This window comes from Stegodyphus dumicola, chromosome 3 (assembly GCF_044657685.1).
Source record: "Stegodyphus dumicola isolate Sdum_Otavi_A_Nest chromosome 3, ASM4465768v1".
NCBI lineage: Eukaryota > Metazoa > Arthropoda > Arachnida > Araneae > Eresidae > Stegodyphus > Stegodyphus dumicola.
This window is the reverse complement of record NC_140770.1, coordinates 126,593,858-126,617,137: the sequence shown is the minus strand read 5'-3', so window position 1 is coordinate 126,617,137 and position 23,280 is coordinate 126,593,858. Positions and strand designations below refer to the sequence as shown.

General features: G+C 30.8%; 2 protein-coding genes across 5 annotated transcripts in view; one reads left to right on the top strand and one right to left on the bottom strand.

Annotated features, from left to right (window-relative positions):
• The window catches only part of LOC118182500 (uncharacterized), a 71,176-nt gene extending 51,646 nt beyond the window's left edge, over positions 1 to 19,530 (bottom strand). For 2 of the 4 annotated variants that reach the window (XM_035351853.2, XM_085813284.1), the window contains exons 1-4: positions 19,389 to 19,530; positions 14,179 to 14,286; positions 5,569 to 5,637; positions 3,311 to 3,511 (exon numbers count right to left, since the gene is read on the bottom strand). In XM_035351853.2, coding sequence (XP_035207744.1) covers positions 3,311 to 3,511; positions 5,569 to 5,637; positions 14,179 to 14,286; positions 19,389 to 19,415 — 405 coding nt within the window. In that variant the 5' untranslated portion in view covers positions 19,416 to 19,530. Of the gene's footprint in view, positions 1 to 3,310; positions 3,512 to 5,568; positions 5,638 to 14,178; positions 14,287 to 18,251 lie in introns of all 4 variants that reach the window. The other 2 variants (XM_035351856.2, XM_035351855.2) reach the window with 2 other exon arrangements.
• A 1,033-nt stretch (positions 19,531 to 20,563) lies between these two features.
• The window catches only part of LOC118182503 (uncharacterized), a 31,656-nt gene continuing 28,939 nt past the window's right edge, over positions 20,564 to 23,280 (top strand). Inside the window, exon 1 of the mRNA XM_035351861.2 lies at positions 20,564 to 21,053. Coding sequence (XP_035207752.1) covers positions 20,709 to 21,053 — 345 coding nt within the window. The 5' untranslated portion in view covers positions 20,564 to 20,708. The remainder of the gene's footprint in view (positions 21,054 to 23,280) is intronic.

The window sequence follows — 23,280 nt, the reverse complement described above, 5'->3', positions numbered from 1 at the left end:
ATGAACAGCAGAAACACTCTTTAGCTTCTGAAGTGATTCTTTCTGACGTCTATATGGACGACATAGTTACAAGAGCCTCTGATATCGAGTCTGCTATTGAATTAAAGAATCAACTAATAAAGATATTCAAAAGCTGTGAAATGTCTTTACATAAATGGAACTCTTAAGAATCTATTAGACATTTTAGTATCTAAGGAAGAGTTTCACTTTAATTCCACTGAATTTACGAAAATTCTTGTAATAATTTGGCAACCAGAATCTGACATCTTTACTTTTAAAGTTGCTTTCCAAGGCAAGTCATCTTTTACAAAAAGAGATGTCCTTTCAGTCATTGCTCGGTTGTATGATCCTATTAGTTTTATCGGGCTAATCATTTGTAAAGCAAAAATATTTTTTCAGAAACTATGGTCTTTAACATTGAACTGGGATGATGAATTACCTGAACCATTTGCCAGTGAATGGAATCTTTTCATTTTAAAGTTAAAGGAATTAGAAAATCTTAAGATAGGAAGATATGCTCTGCATTCTACAACCCATAAAAAAGCTATCGTAGGTTTCTCCGATGCTTCAACCTCTGTGTATGGAGCAGTGGTCTACCCAAATGCCATTCAAGATAACTCTTGTTTAGAGTTACTGGCAATCAGATCCTGAGTAGTCCCTTTAAGGTCTCTTTCTTTACCATGTTTAGAACTCTCAGCTTGTCTTCTACTTGCTAAGCTTGATAAAAGAGTTCTGACTTCGCTAAATATAGACACTGAAAAGAAAACATTATATTCGGATTCAACAATCACATTAGCATAGATAAACGCTTCTCCACATCAACTTAAAACCTTTGTTGGAAATCACGTTGTGAAAATTCAGTCGTTATCAGAGAACTTTGAGTGGAAACATATTTGTTCTAAGGAGAATCCTGCTGATTTGGTTTTTCGTGGAGTCAAGCCTAACGAACTTTTATCTTCAGAATTATGGTTCAATGAACCTTTTAATCTTGACATGAATGTTACAGAAAAGGCCAGTTTGTTAAGGACTATAAACTTTATGAATGCGAATTGAAAAAAATCTCCAGAAATTTCTCTTAGTATTACTTCTAGTGCTGACTTCGTTAACTATTTTCTTTTTTTAAGTAATAGTTTTGTTAAACTAATTTGTATTCTTAGTTTTATTTATAGGTTTATTTCCAACTGTCAGCAAGGTAAGAGGTCATCAGGTCCTATTACTAGAGATGAATTTACGTGTGCGAAGCTAGCCATGGTAAGGCTAGTACAGCTAATAGTATTCAAAAGAGAAATTCAAACCCTTAGATATGGTAAAAAAATAAAGGATAGTCATTTAAGTAATTTAAATCCTTTCGCTGACGAAAATGGAATACTTAGGGTTGATGGCAGACAAAATAAATCATCTTTACCCTATGGCCGAAAGCATCCTGTTCAGCTTCCTAGGGATCATAACTTAACTACTTTAATTATGCAACACTTTCATTTATAAAATTTACATGTTGATGCTCAAACTTTGCTGCATTGTGTTCAAAAGGATTTTTGACCACTAAACGGCAGAAACAATGCTAGTAAAATAGCACATAACTGCATTATCTGTTTTAAAAATAAACCCAAAAATAGCCCAACAGCTTATAGCACCATTGCCGAAAGAAAGAGTTTCGATGAGTGCCCCTTTTTCCGTAACTGGAATTGATTTATGTGGACCCTTTTACATAAAATATAAAAATCAACGAAGAGGTACCTTAAATAAGATATATGTTGTTATTTTTGTATGTTTAGTTACTAGAGCGATACATCTTGATTTTGTTACAGATCTAACATCGCAGGCTGTAATTGCAACATTAAAAAGATTTTTCGCACGATGCGACCTTAGCTTAACTATACATTCGGATAACGCTACCAACTTTGTCGGAGCCAACTCCAATATGAAAAGGCTGTTAAACCTTGTCAAAAGTTCTCCTAGTCTGTCATCGTATTTAGCTTCTGAATCAATCGTTTGGAAATTCAATCCACCGCATTCTCCCAACTTCAGTGGTATTTATGAGGGCAGAGTGAAATCTTTAAATATCATCTAAAATGAACTACCGGAAATGCAAAATTGACTCTCGAAGAATTTTTTACTGTTATAAATCAAACTGAAGGTATATTAAATAGTAGACCTTTATTACCTTTATCTTCAGATCCCAATGACTTCAAAACTTTGACCCCTGGTCATTTTTTAATCGGAAAATCTCTTAATGCTCTGCCTGAACCTTGTATAACAGAAATTCCCGACAATAGACTTTCCCGCAGGCAGAAAATTGTCAAAATTAACCAAATAATATGGAAGAAATGGTATAGAGATTATCTAAACAATCTTCAACACAGAAGTAAATGGTTCTTTCAAAAGGACAATAAAAAATAGGTACTCTTGTATTAGTTAAAGAGGATAAACTACCTCTATGTACATGGATAGTGGGCCGTATCTATGACACCATCCCTAGAAGCGATGGTAAAATCCATGTTGTTGTTATCAAAATGTCTCAATGACTGATAAAACATGGAAAATCAAACCTATGTATTCTACCTATAAACGACTGATGTAGTAAATTTATGTTATAATTACTTGTATTTTGTATTAATATTGCATATCTATTTTATTGTAAAATGTAGTAATTTGTTTGTTATTTGTTTAATGGATATATTATTGCATTTAATCGTTTCAAACTGATATATGTATTTAACATTGAATTCTTAAATAATATATATTAGTTTTGAAATTAGTATCTCAACGCCGGGCGGGATGTTGGCACCTGATCGTCTGTTATACGAAAATTTTCTCCTCTACAAATCTTGTAACGCACATATGTGAATATAGTTTAGTTATTGTAATTCTTGTTATTAACTTGTTTGATGAATTTTGTTTTTGTTTGGATTTTTGAATGGCTGCTAATTGAGAGGTTATATTTTGAATAAAATAAAAGATGAATTTAAAGGGAAATTAGTTTTGTTATTTCGAACTACAGTCCAAAACACTGCTCATTCTAAGTTTCCCCTCAAATGTGGTTTGTTTGCACATAAAACTTAACTAAATCATAACTTAAGAATTATTTAACTAAGATTTACTGAATACAAAACTATTATAATTTTTAACATACTTATGCACAAAGAATATAGCGTCAATACATGGTGAAATGAAACTATGATTTTTTATTTTCTCAAGTCCTTCAAGTAAGAAAGAATTTTAAGCATTAGTGTTAGTTGTGTTATTTATCAAACAGCAAATTAATTCTTGTTAAACTTGGAATATTATTAAATATGTTTAAAATATATACTTGATCATGAGCATGATTCTTATCCCAATGATCACTAATTATTGACTCTGATAGAAATGTTTGGCCACAAAATGGGCAAATCCATTCCTCATCTTGAAAATCCACCCGCACATCTGGCCACCATAGGAAATCCCGCTCATTGTGAAATGGGCAGCTAAGAGGAAGTGACAATTTGTATCGTAGAAGAATAGGTATTATTTTCTAAAATATAAAAAATAAAACAGGAAATCTAAATATCACATAAAATTCAAAAAAGCAACTTTCTATACAATTAATCAGACAATAACCACACAGCATAACACAAACTAAGAAAGAGAAAAAATATATTTTTAATTTTTTAGAAATAAAAACCTAGTATTAAGTAAAAAAATATTTGACTACAATAAAAATATTTTTCCCATTATAACTTCAAAGTTTTTCAACATTCACTGTTCCAGATAAAATAATTACATATAAAATTACTATAAAACGTTCAGTCACAATTAATGGTATTTTCCGATTATCTGCACCTGCTCCGAAAAGCTGCAAGAAAGCAACAAGGCAATGCATCATGTCACTCAAAAGTATTTATGTGGAAACACATAAAGATAAGCATGTAGCATCCTCACCAAACAGCTTTCCAATTTCTTTCCAATCTGCACCTGCTCCGAAAAGCTGCAAGAAAGCAACAAGGCAATGCATCATGTCACTCAAAAGTATTTATGTGGAAACACATAAAGATAAGCATGTAGCATCCTCACCAAACAGCTTTCCAATTTCTTAGACATTTTCGTCAATGTGGCTGTACATCATAATTCCTCTTAAGGTAATTTGGTGCTTTGGTATTATCGCAACCACCGTGGTAGAAGTCTGGAAACTGTGGCAACCATGCGCATAGAAATTCTTTAGGTAACTATATCGATAACTGAAGTATGAACAAGCAATGTTGCAATTTTTGTACATGCTATTTTGGCTGTACTAGAAGCTCTAAAACAATGATATTTTTTGTTTTCAGCTGAATTTTGAAATATGCACTACGTGGGATTTGCACGCAAATAAATGTTCTGTGAAAATTTTGCAGGAATGTAATATTTTGCCACAAAGCCAGGAATGTTCAGATTTGCATTTGATGATGATATATTTTGGAAAACAAACTTTTTGAAAATGCTGTGTGAAAAAGTGTAACAAACACATCAGTGTCCAAAATGGTAACTGGTTCTAGAATAATCGTCTGCCATTTACTACAAAAGTCAGACTTATATAATGTTGGAGTAAAGAATTAAGGAGTGTTAAATTTTGCTTGGAAGAGTTAGGAATGGTTGGTAAACTACAGTAGATTGAAGTAATTACATGTGGGAGATATGCAGAACAAAGTAGAAACAAAAACCTATTTGTAAGTAGTAGTTTTATAAATTGTCTTCCAGAATAAATATCAAAGTAAAATTAAAATAGGTACCTAATAACATGCATGTTATGAAATAAATAAATTTCCATGATTTGAAACTACCATTCTTTTTCATCTTTAAAAAATTGCCACGGTGGGTGCATTAATACCAAAGTATAACAATTTCAGTGTTTTAACAAAATAGTGAAACATATACTGCAGCTTTCAGAGTCTTCGGCAAAATGTCAGGCAACTTTCTGCATGCATACAGTGTAATCATGCTCACTTAAAAGCATCTTTTCCCTCCCTCCTTATTTAAAAATTCTTTCGTCAATCAATTTAGGATTTTGGCCACAATGCTGAAGTTGAGCTTGACAATGATTATGTGTAATTATCTGAATTTTTTTTAAGTGAAAATGGATCACTGTATACATGGTGAGAACAACAGCCTCCCAAAAGTGAGAAGTGTATATGTCTAGTAAAAAAAAAGAAAGTATAAAAACAGGCTGCACAAGATGAATTGTTCAAATAAAAGTAAAGATATGCAAATAAATATTTCTTGCCAAACTCAGCAACAAGTCACAACTCTTCAATGGGAGTGCAGATAATCAGAAAGTAATTGAATTAACAATAAAAAATTTTAATTGTTTTACTTTTAATGTAAAATCCAAAGGAAGCTTATTTATACACTGCTGCAAAATAACATATTACTGATAAACAACAATGCTACATATGCATGGTCAATTCTGGAATTCTCCGCATTATTCAGTAACTGCATTTATTTAAAATTTTGTATAAAATTATTTATGTACTTTCAGACAAAAGAACAAATTTCCTCAGTCCTTTTCTAAACACAACATTCAGAATAAGCTTTATTTTTACATATTTTACATACTTTAGTCAATCTCCTTTTCCACTCATTCCTTTCGATGTTCTGGTTCATGTTCTGGTTGTTTAAAAATGCCTAGAACGAGGTATTTTACATTAGAAGAAGGCCTTCAAAGATTTTTTGATGAAGAAAGGGATGATGATAATGTTAATAATGACCAGAATGAAACTGATATTGTTGTTATTCCCCCAGAAAATGCAAAAGCTAGTGATGAAGAAGAAAGGAAATGGCAATGTTTTATATAATGATAATGATATTTTACCAAATGATACTGCTGGGGAAGTTCAAATTCAAGTACGAAGTAAGTTTCAGCCTTCTACAAACAGTTATAGTCATACTAAAAAGTTTAAAAAGCAGAAGACTGAAATCTTGAAGTGGATAAAAAAGAAACTGTTAGTTATGTCTCAGGAAGAATATGAAGAAAGAGATAGAAGAGAAATTATAAAAGACAAAATAGAAGGTAAAACTAGTGCACACATTTTTTATTTTCTTTTTGGTTTAGACATTTACTCTCTCCTCATTGAACAGACAAATACAGTCAAAAGTCGTTCATACGGACTCGTCGGGACTTCGGCGATTCTGGATTATCGGTTTTTCTGGATTATAGATCATTAATTTAAATGTGGTAAGATGGCATGGAGAAATTATAAAATTAAAAATATAAAACCGTAATTTATGAAATAAAGAGCAATTATAATCTAAAGGGTATCAAAATTTACAAAAAAAAGCTTAATATTTATTTGTTTACTTTATTAAACATTTCTTTCAACGCGTGTATGCGTAAAGCATACATTATACATAGTCGAAATTAGAAAAACGCAACCAGAAAACTATTTGATGTGTATTCGTGATATTTATAATGACGAGGAATTTGATTTAAATCATATCAAAGACGGAGTACATTGAGATGAAATACTACATTTAGTAAGGAATTATAAGCCAAATAAAATAAAAACATCTGCCCTGAAGATAAGGATAGTGCTGACAGATTAACTTCCAACTCATTGCGCAGCGCGGCGTTCCCCCGCCACAGAGCAGCGTGAAATTGATAAACAGATTTCAGAACGGTTAGATAAACAAAGGATATGCTTTTATCTATTTTTTGCAGCAATTCCACTTTTTGTTTAATGGACTTCGAAACATACTTTCGCTTTGTAGATCCTTTACATTTAGTAAATATATATCGGAAATTCTTATTGACATAATCAAAAGTTCAAGCTTACTTTTATAAAATTGCTCTAACAGTCTGCAAAAAATAATAAGAATCCATTTCGAAGATTAAGGAACAAAGCAATCTGCAACATTAACTGAATTAGATAATTTTAGCTTATCTTATACCGTCGGTAATACATTAAACGCGCATGCGTAAACGTATTTTGGGCTTGCGCACATGCATATTTGCAATTGTAAAGGTCTTGCGCGCTTGACGCATGCGCAGAAAGTTTGTAGCTTTGAGGTCCGGATTATGGGTGTCCGAATTAACGACTTTTGACACTGTATATACGCTCAGCAAAAAAAAAAAAAAAAAAAAAAAAAAAGGCCCAGAATTTATTGCATCTGAAGCCTATATGAGAAGATTTATTGGAATATTATTACTTACAGGATATGATTCTTTACCTCAAGAAAAAATGTATTGGTCTTTTGATAAGGACATTTCTGTTCCTGTTGTACGAGAATTGATATCACGTTTGCAGTACAGGAATATGAAGCAGAATTTGCATTTGACAATAGTAAAATTGACAATACTGATAAATTATATGAAGTGAGACCGTATCCAAACTTACTAAATATCACCACTTTCTACTACTGGAAATATAAAGTCTCTTTTAGATTTCAGACGCAAGGATGCATTATTCCTTTTGCAAACTCCTATTGAGAGTGTAGAATTAGCCAGAAATAGATCATCAACAGGAAGACCTAGTAAATTCAGCATTCAAAAACCATTGCATGGAGATGGTAGACATTTTATCACAAAGTCCATTGATAACAAAAGTGTTGTAAAGAGTACCATAGCCAGACTATTTATAGATACAAAGTATGTAATGTAGCTTTACATAATGATTGTAATCAAGCTTTTCATGTTTGAATCTTTCAAATGAAATAATCTGCATTTGTAAAAGAAATACAATGTATATTTTAATAATTAAATTAATTACAAGTAAAGTGATTTGTAGATTTATAAAACGTTATACAGCTAAAAAGTAATCCTGCGCTCCACTCAAAAGAAACATCACACGAGTACAATCCTACTCACTAAACATCCATAGTCTTATTCCGCTGACGTTGCGTTAACGCAACACTCGCTTTTTCCACAGGTAAGAGCATTTTTTTTTTAATTTTCAATGTAAATTTATGTTATAAATGCTTAATTTAATATTTGTTATTATTTTCATGAGAAAAGAAACCTTCCTTGTAATTTTGGCGGTTAATGGGTTAACATGCAAAACTTAAGCACAGATGTAATTTTGAAAAAGACCAGAAATAGGAGGAAGGAATTTGTAGCAATTAGCATAATAAAATGCCATTTCAGTAGAAAGGTGATTCATATATATACTTAAAAAGAAACACAGGTAACATAAGAGCAAGTAAGAAGCCTGCAGTAGAATATACAGTGGATGACAATAAGTAGACTACAGACAGATTATTTTTTAATGTGGCAAAGCTATATGGACCATCTGCCTATGAGAAGGAATGCCCTTGTGGAGGATTTTCTGAGGGAAACTGACCTTTATTTGCATTACACACTGACAATAAGCAAAAAGACAATGAAGCACATTATTATTAGGATGTTTGCTGTAAATCCAAATAAGCTGCATGTATAACATGATTTGGAAAAACCTGGACAACTTAACATGTGGAAGATTGATCAGCAAACTTGAGAAAAGGCAGTGTGAAAACGGTTTGATATCACTTAGCATTGTTTTACACATATGAAAAATCGGCTGATCTTTGAAATATGGTAACAGGTAGTTTGGCGACATTTTGGAGGTGATAAAGGTTACTACCCAGGACTTTGGTAATAATGTGAGTAACAGGTAGTTTGGTGACATTTTGGAGGTGATAAAGGTTACTACCTAGGACTTTGGTAATAATGTGAGAAGTACTCAGTTCCGATTACGCATTATTTTGTGTGAGGGAAATGAGTGATCATGAGATATGTCATGTGACATTAATGGATGAATTACAGTTCTTTAATCGGAAAAGGGGGTAAATTTGGAAAAATATCTGTAGTACTATTATTATTTTGTATTAAGCTTCATTGTGTGTTGTGTGAAATAGTGTTGATTAATTTTCGGATTGCATGGCGCTATCTAAAGTGAATTCTAAATTTTTAATGCGTTTATCTGATAATTCAAAAGAATTGGTTGAATGGTGTATGAGTGTAGGTTTAACTGCGGATAAGTATGAATGTCCAAAATATGGGAATGAAATGAGATTGTGTGAAAGGAAGGATATTACAGATAAGTTTGAATGGCAGTGCAAGAAATCTGGTGAAAATGGACATTTTGTAAAATGGAGTGTAAGGAAGGGTACGTGGTTTGCTGAAAGTAGTTTGAGTATGGGTGAAATTTTATTAATTTGTTATTACTGGGTGAATAGACTGCCAGTTGACTACTGGATTTCGGATTTAGAAATTAGCAGTAGTACTGCAGCCGATTGGAACTCTTTCTGTAGGGAAGTGTGCGTGCCACGTAATGAAGATTCTGAAGAAGATTAGGTAAGTTAGTATTTTTAATCATTTGAGGATATTATTTTTATGCATTGTTCTAAATGTAAGGAGTAAATAAATTAATATGGTATTATTGGGAAATTGTTATTAGCAATGATTTAGTTTAAAGTAATTAGGAATGTAATCTAATTTTTATTAATTTAATGTATGTGCTTATTTATATTTTAAGTAGTGTTTTTTTAATTTAATTATATTTTAATTTAATGATCGTGATTTTGTGAGTTATATGTTTGTAGTATTTTGGAATACGTTTGAGTAGTATACGTTGAGTATTTTCATGCATTTTCGTGAAATTTTTCTAATTTACAAGAAAAAAGCAGTGTACATGGATATAGTGAAGAGTGTGCGCAATGCCCTTTATGTTCAATTCTGGTTTTTTTTTTAAGTAAAAATAAGTCGACGTGTACATGGTTTAGTTATATTTTAATTAAATGATAGTTATTTTGTGAATTTTATGTTTGTAGCAATTTGGTATACGTTTCAGTTGAAGTAAACGTGTATGGAAATAATTTAAATATTTGACACTAAGTATTTGTAACTATTTTTAATGTACGGTATAAATTCGTTGGTGACGTTTATAATATAATAGATAATTTAGAGGTAAAAGTTTTTGGATATTTTATCTATTTTATACGTGGAAATGTTCATCCTTGGAAAGGGTATATACTTTTTCGCGATCAGGTAATTTCATATATGTGCTTTTTACCGAGTTTAAAGATTCACAAAATTTTCCTGCATTTTCGTGCAAATTTTTGTAATTTATGAGAAAATAGCAGTGTAGATGGATAAAGTTAAGAGTGTGTGCAATGCCATTTTTGTGCAATTCTGGGATGTTTTTTTAAGTAAAAATAAGTCGACGTGTAAATGGTTTATGTGTATGTGCTATTCTGAAAAACGCACAAGGAGTTTGCGATTGTGCACTTTTTCCCAATTTTGCAGTTAATATTTGTCATGATTAAGCAGTTTTGTTACATAAAATTTCTAGCATAAGTGTAATTCGGCTAGTAGATTGTTGGAAAAAGTGTTGAGTAAATAAAAAGAAAAGAAACATGTCTTTACTTCGTGAAGACAAAATGGCGGCGAAAAAAAAATAGAGGGTTGCTGTAGCAGAGTTGGTGGCCAAATTTTCACCAAAAAATCACCAAGTTATCATAATCCAAAGATCAACTGAAAAATCTTTCTAAACACTGGTACGGCTGTGAGAAATTTGGTGGTAGGTGGTCAAGGAAGAAAAAGAACACCAATGGATGATAAGCATATCCCATTTTGCAAGCCAATCAGCAGGCAACGTTGTTCAACAGCTATGTCAGACACCAATTAGCAAGACAAGATATGTACAGGCTGAAGAAAGGCTGGCAATGGTACATTTATGTACATAAATATTAGGTATCGCTGGGCACTGTTAATTGTTGTTTCTGTTCCAGTTTTGAGAGAGAACACCCCAGGAGGTGATCCAAGGGTCTCCCACCCCTCTTTACCTATTACCAACTTCTCATAAGGACTTTTGGTTCACCATGTATTTTGATTGCTCCCTTGCTACAAAGGCATTATATGCTTACAAACATCATATCTTCTACAAGGATCCGAACTCTGCCCCTTGGTATGGCAGTTAGTGTCACTAACCACTGTATGAGTTAGGCAGCATGGATAAAAGATATTAGGTGTCATGGTTTGTTGCAACTACACCTCTTCATAACAGTGGACTATCTATCCATCATCTTGCACTTTGCATCTCACCGAAGGCTGCCCATTAGTACCCATCATTTTCATTTCTAGCATCATTTCTAGCTATATCACCTAGGTGGTCATGCTTTCTTTACAGATGAGAATCTTTCAATATAATAAATGTTTCTTGATGTCAGCTGAAATGGGAGTGTGGTTGGACACAGTTTCATCAGAGATTGACAGCGTCAGATGTACTCGTCTGAATAGCCATTATGCTGAATGGCCACAATGACCATTCAGCATAATGGCTATTCAAACAAGTTCATGAACCCATTGGTGATACAGCTAGTGTTTATGCTGTTTAATAAATTGAAAATGATGGGCATTAATGGACAGCTATCAGCAAGATATAGTACATCAATTTTCAATGGACACACCATTAACTGAGATTGCTATTGTCAAGAAATGATCTTTTCTCATGTATGACTGTTGAGCAGCTGTTGATGCAGACTTCATTTTTATTTATAATGCCAGATGAGGAGCTGCTAGAAAATCAGTAAATCAATCAAATGAGCTTGCCAATGTGCCTCAATATTTAAATCAAGTAAAACATGTACGGTATGCTTTAACAAGATGCTTTTATGCATGATAATACTTGCCAGTGAATATCTAATAAGTGGAACAAATGCTCATCAAGAAATAGGCACTTTCACCTTAAAACCTGTTTCATCATCTGAAATACCAAGTTTGTGTTCTAATTTTCATGCCCTTCATGTGATTTCTTATAGAATAATAGTAAAAAAAGAAAATTTCATGTTTATGTTTCGCACACTAGTGTAATTTTCTCATCTGCCAACACCATTTCATTTATTTCACATAAGGTAAGTTTATTTTTAAAAAAATCTTCTCAGGGGGGGAGGGAGAAATTTTGCAGCTTTTCACTGTGACAAGACACAGCACATGAAAGAAACTGAAGATAGATTCAAAGAAGAAGAATAAGAAGCTGAAATATCTTATCATTATGAATAAGTAGAAATTATTGGACATACTTAAGTTATTAACTGGTGAAGACATTATGGTGGCAAATCAACTGATTGAGGAAAGTTTACAATTTGATTAAAACAAAAGATAATGATTACTAGTATGAAGAAGCTATTAAATATAAAGAAACCAGAAACCCTTTGACCTGAGTTGCAAAGGCTTTACATATTTTCATCTGAAATGCTTATTAATAATCAGACAGTTTTAAAATATAATATAAACATAAAGAAATCATGTATAGTTCATAAGGATATAATGCTATAATTTTGAAATACTGGATAACTTCATAACTATTTTATAAATAACTAATAATATTTTAAAAACAAACCATTAGAGAGTAAGATCGATTGAATAAAGAAGTGGACTATAATACAGTATATCAATATTCATTAACAAGCAGAATAGGTTACAGGGGCCATAAAAGTAACAGCCACATACTTTCGAGGGGGGGCACTGATGGCTGATTACAAAAGGGGTAGACCAAAATGAGCTATCACTTCATCCACAGTTTACAAGCATTCTTTATTTAGGAAAGCCCTCTTGTGAGATGACTGTTACAAGATAGGATGGAACGGAACATAATATTCGAAAAATTTAGTTTACATAGCAAAAGCTAAGTAATGTTTTAAATGATTTAACTGCAGATCCAATTTCTGTATTACAGCAATTTATTAGACATATGAATAAACGGTACTTAGATCTTTGAGATAACTGTGATAAAGCTCCTACAATGGTAATATTAATGGCTTCTAATATGGCAACCTTCATTGTCTCCTCCTGTTTTCTTTGCATGTACTTCTTGTTCATTGATGCATTAGCTTCCCATGCTCGAATCTTCATTTATAATGATACTGCATCTGCTTTTTATTTTTTTTATTTCATATGTAAATATAATTACTGTTCTCAATTTGTCATAAACTAAAAAACTGTTCTGTTTTTCAAGGAAAGGGATCATAAAATGAAACATGAATATCCATGACAGAAATCCATGACAGCTTCATGGATTAAAAATTCCTTTTTTGACAACATTAGTTTTATATATTATTGGTCAGCAAAACTGACATCAATTAAACAGCATGAAAAACAAACATCTGTAATAACATAACATCGACTGGAATACCTTTATCAAGGAGATTTGTTTGAAACATCTGGTCAAATATGCTAAAATTTGAAATTAAAAGTCCAATAAAATTGTTGAAATTGATATGAGTCTCTTTGTACATACGAAAACAATCGATAAAGGATTTTACCTAAATAATGGTTATTCAGTGGCATATACCTTGGGGGGGGGGAATGCTCTCTGATATAACAAAGTTGATCTCTTTGATCTAACAGTTTCAACAAAATTTCTAACAGAGATGCAAAAATTTTTGCAAAATATGTAATTTCAAATACTATCTCACAAAATTTAAATGGCAGAAGGGTACTCTTTGATAATCCATACTCTTGCCAAAAAGCTGTGAAAAAATATGAGCATGAGGCAAAGCAGTATGATTACATGGTAGTTAAGTGACAACCTGATGTCCCCAAAAAATATCATGTGGCAAACCAGTGCCCCTCTTCCAAAATAAAGTATTTACTGAAAATGATGATTTACTATTGATGTCTCTTGCTTTTTTAAAATCAGAAAGTATTAGCAAAAGTATGGGCCAAGACAGTTATTTCAAAGCTATTCTTGTTGGAACAGCAAATGACAGACACAAAACATTCTTGCATTTAGATTCCCCTCTTTTGATAAGAGTTTGGTAAATTGGTTGCTTTAGAGAGATAAGTACCCAATAAATATATTAGCTGATCCTTCAAGTGCAAAAAATTATAATTTTCTTGCTAAAATTTAATCACTGAAACTGGTAAACTAGTCCATCCTGCAATATGCAAATTCCAATTGTTGCCAAAGTTAAAAGTAATATTTGACACTGCTACACTGCATTCATTTTCCATGCTATAAAAGCATGGTCTCAGTCAATACGGTAATTATCAGAGGTTAACTGGCATACTCATAGTATGCATGTATGTAATGCATTCTGGTTTTTCTTTTCTTTTTTTTTTTTTTTTTACGAAAAAGTAAAACAACCAACGAGTTTCATCATTCCCTAACAAGTGCCTAGATGGCAAGTAATTGATCAACAGTTAGAAAATATTTTAATTCAAATTGAAAGCAAGAAAATTCACATATTTACCTTCTGTATTATCAAACGGACTAACTTTGACTTTGTTCTTGAACAATTAAAGACACTTTTTGATGGCGAATTCCAGCCAGCATAATATAAAAACAGCAGCAACAAAATCTGTAAATATACAATATTATAAATGTTATAAACTAAATTATTCAAAACAGTTATCACCTTTATTATTTTATCATCGACTGATAACAGTATAAAATAATTTATTGCCTATGCTCAAATTTACTAATCACCCTTTATGCACTATTATAGGCATGAAAACTTGAGCCTTTTGCAAGCTTTTGAATATTATGTTTCCTAATCTGAAAAAAAAAGAAAAAAAAATACAATAAAAAGCAAAATGTATACCTAAAAACTTTCAGTGATGTCAGACTCTTTACTAGAAAAATTCTTTACTTTAGTATTGAAATATTAATCCTCTCACTGCATACTTATTTTATCCAAATAGGTTCAAAAACTGTTTATTTTTTTATTACATATTTCAAATCTACATAAATTTTAGAATTAAAACATACTTATTCTAAATGTATTTTAGAGTTAAAATATACAAAAGTTTTTTGTAAAAGAGTTTTTTTCCAATATAGAATTAGATCATAGAAAAGGGTTGTTAGAATACTGAAATTGAAGAATAATGATATAAAAGGAAAATTTTGAAAATTAATATTGGTTAAATTATGATTTATTTTATAAAATACAAAGGTAAAACATATATACTAATGAAAATATTCGCATAATGTAATAGTTTGCATATCAATTTTGCACCACTATCAAACGTTTTCAATAGAAACTGAATTTTCAGATTCATCACTATCTGCAGAGGAATCTGAGAAATTCTCATCAGTTTCACTATAACTATCTTCAATATACTTGAAATCAGGGTCAGAACTACTATCAGTGTCGGAAATATCGTCAGGAATATAAGTTATATCACTCACGAAACGCTTCCTGCCAGACATCAGCTCTGAAAAGCGCGTGCAAAATGCTACATTACATATTCTTGTATATTTGGCAGAAATGTGGACAACTAATGCCATCTGTTAGTCCACATCTAAATAAACATTTAAACATCCCAGAAAAGTCAAAAGGAAGCCTTGAACGGGGAAAGAGCAGGTTGCACAGTTAAATAGACGGCAAAATTTTGCTACTTTTACGTTGCTTGTGGAAATCGTGGGATGTGCAGCGAGAAGGTTAAATCTGAGTTATAATTGCATAAATTTTAAGCAAGATTACATAACACTTTAAAAGCATAAGGTAATCTGAGATCTTATTCTAAATGTATCAGTTGATTATTTCATTAAAGGTCCTTGAAATTACATAAAAAAGAATAATGACATTTACAGCATATCTTTAGAAAAAGTTATTACATATTCAAATTGTGTAATCACAAAATCAGAGACAGTGCCAGTAAATGAATAATAAAAGTTCAAGGTCTTCTCTCAAAATTTCTGAAGTTCTTATATATTTGCCCTATCACCTTAATAAAAGTCTTGCAACCATGTGCATGACAATTATTTAGTTTCAACAAGCAACATTCCCAATTTTGCATGCATTCTTTTTATTGTATTCCAAGGTCCAATGGTTTTTATAGATTCCCCCCTCCCCGTCTTAATTTCAAAATATTTGGTTGGGAAATTAACCTACATTGAGTAAGTTGCTGTAAAATCACTACAGTAATTCCAATATTTTATCAGAAATCACTAAAAAGAACAACTGATTTGAATTTGTTCTTAAAGCAATCTTCACATAATTGCCACCAGAACAGAAGAATAAGTAGGTTTGTCGATTCAGTTTTAAAATGAATACCTAATTAAAAAATTTAAAATATACATGTTAGTAGTAAATGATTTTTGCTATTACATGTCATCATTATTCTTTTGTAAATTCATTGAATTTACAGAAGGTTGTTGTGCTAATGCACAAAAGACATTTCTTAATATTAAGCATGTTGGGTACTTAATTATTATCTCATTATCACAACACACTCTCCTATCATCTAGGCTTTCATAAATGGGTTGATTCTCAATAAGGGACTTATTTCTTTTTATGAACAAGGATATAAATTTTCTATTATTATTGTATTCCCCCAAATGCAAATGACTATCACTGGAAATGACTTTTTTACAGACAAAAAAACTAGCACTTCTTTATCACAGCAGTTACTACATAAGTTATTGACGATATGTGATATTTGCAATATGATAAGTTGGATGATCAAGTTTTTGGCAAGTGAGTGTAGTAGTACAAAAAAACTAGGGTTGAGAAATGGATAAGGGTTATTTAAAAAATAGCTGCCAAGAAAATGTAAGCTGGGATGACAGATTGGTAACAATTCCTTGTAAGGATTTATCTATTAAATTAAATCTATTTTAAGAAAAGAAGTACTTGTCATAGCTAAGCAATGACTCACAAAGAAAGCAAACACCAGATTACTTGCATAGTATATGACTGCTTTCCCATTAACATTTATAGAAATGGTTTTTCAAATTTTTAGTCCAAAGGGGCTTTGTCCCTGAAAAACTATTGTTTTCATATTGCAATTTTGTGTCAATTCACTACAAACGGTAAATCACTTTTCAAACTGTTGCCACAAAGTATTATCGCCCTGTATTATATTTAAAGAAACTAAATAATGAAAAATCTGCATAAATGTATGTATATTCCTTGCATTGTGACAAACAATGGCCAAGTTTTCATCAAAACAATGGTTATTGTGATAAAACATCAAATTTTGAACGACATAATTCTTCTACAAATATAGGCATGTAGAAGGCCAAATTTGAAATTTGGAATTTGTTTTATTATCGATTTCCTATTTTGTAAAACTTTAACGAATTTTCGATTAACAAACTCAAGGATTTCAAAGCAAGCAATGGCAACGTTGTACAGAAAAAACATTTTCATCTCCAGCGTGTGAGATTGTGTATAGGAAATTCTAAAGATATGCTCATTTTAAAACTATTTTGCAATATTGCTGTAGAACTGAATTTTATAGTTTAAGCGCAAAGACCTTGATATTTAATAAATAAATGTAATACACAAAATGTTAAAAAAACGCTCCTTTGGATGTAATTTAAAATCTGAAACATTTCAGTTTTTTTTTAAATTTAAACCTTTTAATAATCCTTTCTTTCTATTTCATGATAACCACACTTGCCCTACCTCTTACTATTGCAAAAAAATAAAAGTAAAGGACGGAGAGAAGATGTATATCTCTCAAACAATAAGAAAAATATTTCTCTTGGCCAATCATGTTTAGCAGTGAAGTCTTCTGTATCTAAAACTAACTTAATAAGGATTTTAAGTTTTTAGTAATGTTTATTTTATTTTAAACTTTGCTATTCTCTCTTATTTTTCATTTCCGGCCAGAATAAGCACAAGTAGGATTTTTATGCTAATGAGTTGCAAACTGTAAAAGGTATTTAAGAAGTGGCTTCTAGCCAAGAGAGAGAAAGCCTTCCCACTGCCCTGCTATGCGCATGCTTTTCAGTCCATTCGTGTCTGCCTTAGGCCAGAACTTAGTTCCTGCTGATATAATAGGCATATTGTAGTATTTGCATCTAGCTCACTACATACGCAGGTTCAAAAGGCCAGACTTTGCGTTATTAGTCTCTGTGAAGCAATTAAGTTTAATTCTTATTAAGTTAGTAAGTGAATATTTCTTATTTTCTATGTTTTAAACTAAAAGTGTTGGTCTCTGTATCCTGAAGTGTGGGAGAACCTGTATGCTGTGAGAAATAAAGGGTAAAGTTAACCCTTCTTAACTTGTTTGTCTATTCCAAGCACACACGAACTTAGTTTCAGTAAGCTCCCTGTTCCCACTCAAGATTTCAGTGATTTTTCCCAAGTCAATTAGAAGGAATAGCAGTCCTCACAACTCAAGTAAAATATTGTAAAAATGTTTAAACTGTTTGACTAATAAATTGCAAAAATAACTTTTTATTAGAAAATTTCTAATAAAACTAATTCCAAGACTAATAAACATAATTAAATTTTTTAGCCAACTTTTTTTTCACATTTTATTGGATTATCAAAACTGGAAAAATAAAGGAGGGTTATCAGCATCAACTCACTTTTTATCAAGAACCACTAGGTACTGGAATCTCTCATACCTCTTTCTTTGCCTCTTTTGCATTAATTTTTTATTGCAATTCTTGATATTTAAATGAATTTCAAGAATGAAACTTTAAATGAAACTTTATGCTTTTAAAGAATTTCAGTTATAGAGTTATGCACTGGCAGATTTCTGGTTAAGTTATAAAGTTAAAATTATCGTGCTGAGGTTGCATTCCAAATTTAATTAAATACATGTATATCATGGTTGAAAAATCCAACATATGTTTATTACCATTTTACTGCATATCCCTGCATATCTAGAAACCACTGCTTTACAGGCAATTTATTTACTGAATACCACAGGACAATTTACATGTTATATATACATTTATCTAAATTTTAAATTCAACAACTTCTTAAAGTATGAACTCTACTGCATTTATCTTTCACACATTATTTAAATCAATAAAAAAGCTAAAAACATAAACAAGCAACAAGTTTCATTTTGCATAATCTAGAAGGAACAAATGACCAGAAAATTGGAGTTTCAGATAGTCCAAATTCTATATTCAAAAGCAGAACACAATTTTATTTCCATGTGTTAACTAAAAGACTCTCGTCTTCTTATTTCGTCATGAAGTATATAATCACAATTTTTAGCAAAATTTGAAAAAGTCCAATTTCTCAGCAAGACCAAACTTCTAATGATGCAATTCGTTTGTTTTATTATAGCGTATTATAGTTCTTGATGGATAATTTGATATAAATTACTTGGAAGTGAGTTTTAATTCCAACCATGTCTTTATTATAAGTAGTGGGGTAATTTAAATGGATGGGTAATTTAAAGAATGGAAATTACCCAGATGGCTAATTTAAAGAATGCATTGCTGCAGAATCTTTTTATACCTCAATACAACTTTTCAAACAACCAGTACATATAGTACTACAGAACAATTACTTTATAACTTAGGAAACACAGAAAATATAAAAAAGATTCTTTGAGCAATTATAAAGAATCTCAAATGTGTTGATAGAAATTAAAAAAGCAATTAACTGAAATATAACTAAAACAACAATAAAATAATAACAATATTATTAACTTAGGAGTCCCACTACATAATCAATAAAAGAATTCCCACCGCGAAAATACCGACCTCAACATAATAATAAGTCCGATACATGAGAGAATATTTTCAGATCTCTACATCATAAAAGTCTACTATACAATATTTATATTTAAAATTTATTAAAGAGTTAAAAAATCACAAAATCGCAGTGAGGATGCTTTTTAGTTTACAGTTAAATAGACAGTTAAAATAGAACCAGAGAAAATGCTGAATGCATACTAGCATTATTAATAATCGCTTTTCTTGCTGGATACAAACCTTTTTTAGAAGGAATTCAAATTTACTTAATTTTAGAAAAGGAACACGATTTTAAGATATAGTTGAAGAAATTTTATAAACTGCATATTTTGAATAATTATCCATGAACGGATAATTCATGGCTGCAAATGAAGATTGATATATTCGATTTACATCTGTTATTGGAAACCACAGTTGCTTTACCTGAATTCCTTTTCTAGCAATTTTATTTTATCAAAAATAAAGATCAGACGATTAGCTATCAAAATCGCATTAATATTTTAGGCTTTCCCGTGCATTTCAAGATTAAATAAATTAATAAAAGCTACGAAATATGTCCGTTTGAGTTGCAAAAAGTTTAGACATAAAAAAAAAATTTTTTTTTAAATAAAAAAATTGCTAAGAAGATTTTGTATTTATTTAGTTGGCAGCTGTAAAATTAAGTTCTTCAATTTATTTTCTTTGAAACATTATTTTGTTAATACCCATTACTCAAAGACTGCAAAGTAAGTTAAAAAGGCTTAAGAATAGGTGGATGTAAAATGAAATTTTAAAACATTCTGCATGAAACATGGTAGCATAAAAGAGTATTGTATTTATTTTAGCCATTACAATAAACATCTAGCAAGAGCAAATTGGAAATTAAATTAATATAGGCAACAAAGCAATCCACCTTATCTACCTTTCCGGAATGATGTGCCAAAGAAAAGCATTAGAATAAGCTTTTATTCTTAAACAATTTAAGATAGCAAACACGAAAAGCACTTGGTTAGATCATATTCATGAAACATATTACCTTATATCAGACTAATTTACCTAAAACATTTCATAAATAACAGATTATTCAGTGCTATCTTTAACATCATAACTGTCAAAATATCGAAGAAGTTACGATAAAAAATGTTCTTAAGCGCGTTAAGTACCCATAAAATCGTTTGCATATTCTTTCTAGTAGTTACTAAAGGGATATTCCGTTTATCGTTTGCTTTCTGTTAATTGGTGGGGACCTGGCTCGTGATTCACTTACACGAGCAGCATTTCCTTTTGAATTATCATGTTCTACAGCATTTTGAATTTCAATCTGTTATTCTTTTCTTTCTTAATGCTGCAATGTCGGACATGAAAGAAAATCTACCTTCCTGTGGATCCAATTTCATGATGTTACCTGAGTATTTACATTCCCTGTTTATAAGATATATAAAAAATGGAAGAGTCCGAGCTCCACCTGAGCAAGAACTTGGAGAACTAATTCAAACATTTCAGCAGGGAGCTAAAACAGATCGACGAGCACTTCAAAGTAAATTCAAAAGTTGGGCCAGGCGAATGGACGTTGAAAATGAAAATTTAAAATTATCAAGTACAGGAAAAATAATTATTCCGAAGGAGAAGTGTGATAATTTAGTAATAAGCATACATTCAGAAAAACACATCGCTGTCGATAAAGTAATTCACAAGGTAAACTATTTAAATTATTTCTGATAGTAAACTTTTTACTCATGTGATGAAATATGATTAGAAAAATTTCAAAACTATTGCTTATTTGTTTATTGAGTTAAATATTGTAAAATGGTATAGAAATATAACAATTTATGTTTTTCTCGAAAGTTTTGGGTTATGAATCATCCATATTTTGACGGATTAATGAATCTGAGTAAAATGAAATCAAAAATATAATGCCTATTTTTAGTAATGCATTAATGATAGTTTAAAAGTATTAATATTTATTTTGTTATGCTAAGCGAATTGTAATTTTCACTAATGTAATGAAGTTTTATTACTGATGGATAATTTTCAGATGGGAGATAAAAATCATATGAAATAAAAATCTGCTGAATGAGCTTTCTAATTAAATACTTATCTTTTAAAAGAACCAGCATATTATGCAAAGAAAATAAGGGGTTCACTTTTATTCTAACACCATTTTTAAATCTAATATTTTTATATGTGTCACTTTTTAAGAATTTAAATTGTTTTTTGCTTTTAAATCAGTTTTTCCCATATGCTGTTCCAATACACTACTTTCTTATTTCTGATACTGCATGATGTACTTCCCCATAAATGTTGTCCACTGTTTTTAAATGTTTAGATACAGGTCTGTTTCGCCCATTATTCGGAAAATATTATAAACAATTAGACACGAAATTTTAAATTATGAATTTAATTAGTAATGGATATTTTTAGCCCATACGTTGTGTACTTTGGTTAACACTAGCTTTTAGAACGTAAATTGTGCAATTTACATTTATACTACAAACGTTAATAATATTGTTAAAAAGTATGTATACAATCTTTTTTAATCTTTCGTTTTACTATACGTAATGGCAGTGGGATAACTTGAAAAATATACCAGAATCCGTTTAAAAAGTTTTTAAAAGAAAAATCTTCTTAAACGGGAGCATATTTTTCCCCTCAAAATTATGGTTTTCACAAAACTTAATTTATGGCTTTAGTAATTGTTTTGAAATTAAATACATTTTTAAAAAGCCGAATTCCCAAACCGGTACTTTTCCATTTTCCCAGCGCAAGCGATAAAGTCGCCAAAAATGGTACAACCGAAGACAAATAGAATATCCTCGCTGGTAACCTTTTACGCCTCGTTTTCAAAACAAGTCGCAGACATTTCTTATCAGATTGATTGTTTCTTTCAATAGTGGCATACAATTACATAGGATTTTTACCCAGTTAGTTTAGTTTTATCCCCTAAGGCCATTCGCGGTAATTAGTCAATTAGAATGCACACATTGCTTATCCGAAGGCGGAAATATAGAAAATGCAAAGTCGAGGTTAAAATTCATCAGTTCTAATGAGAATGCACTGTGGTTTTACATAATTTCTGAGTAAGCTATTCGTACGAATTGAAATAATTCTTACATTTAAATTTGTATTCCAAATTAAGATTTAACTTGAAATTAATGTAGATAATTACTGAAAGAATTAGATTTTTGTAGCGTAGTTTACGTGGGGTGAGATCACTTGGGATCACATGATACGAAACGGCGAATCAGGATGTTGTACCATGAAAACATCTAGTAAATTCTTAAATTAATGTCTTTTTACAAATTTATCGGCTTTATTTACTGTATTTTTACAAAATTTTAAACGATATTAAAATGTTTATGCCTTCAAAATAAAATTTTTTAGAACTAACATTTTTTATATGTATACTGTATGTTGTCGCCAATAAAATCTGCTTGGAGAGATCTGCGCCGGGGAAACGGAAAAGTACCTTTAAACCTTTTAATACAAACTAGTACATTTTTATTAAATTAGTACTATAAACGTAATTATTTCAATTTTAATTTAAATCTAAATTAATTTAGAATACAGTTCCTAAAATTTTATCTAATTTGGCAAAATAGGACAAAATTATCTGCATTAATTTTATAAATTTGGTAAAATCATATTTTCAAGTCTTTTATTACTTAAAAATATTCATTAATTAATTTTCTAGAAAATTAGCTAATACTTCAGAAATGGATGATACCATTTTAAAATATAGAGAAAAGGTATGCTACATTTTTTTTTTTTTTTTTTTTTTTAAATTTTATCTTTATTTTCCACGGTATAGTTTTAAATGAAACATGAAAGAAACTGGACTGAAACTTGACAGACTTTCTGGCCACTTTAAATAAATAATTTCCCTAGAATTCTTGGTAACTGTTATGTTAACAGCTATTAATAT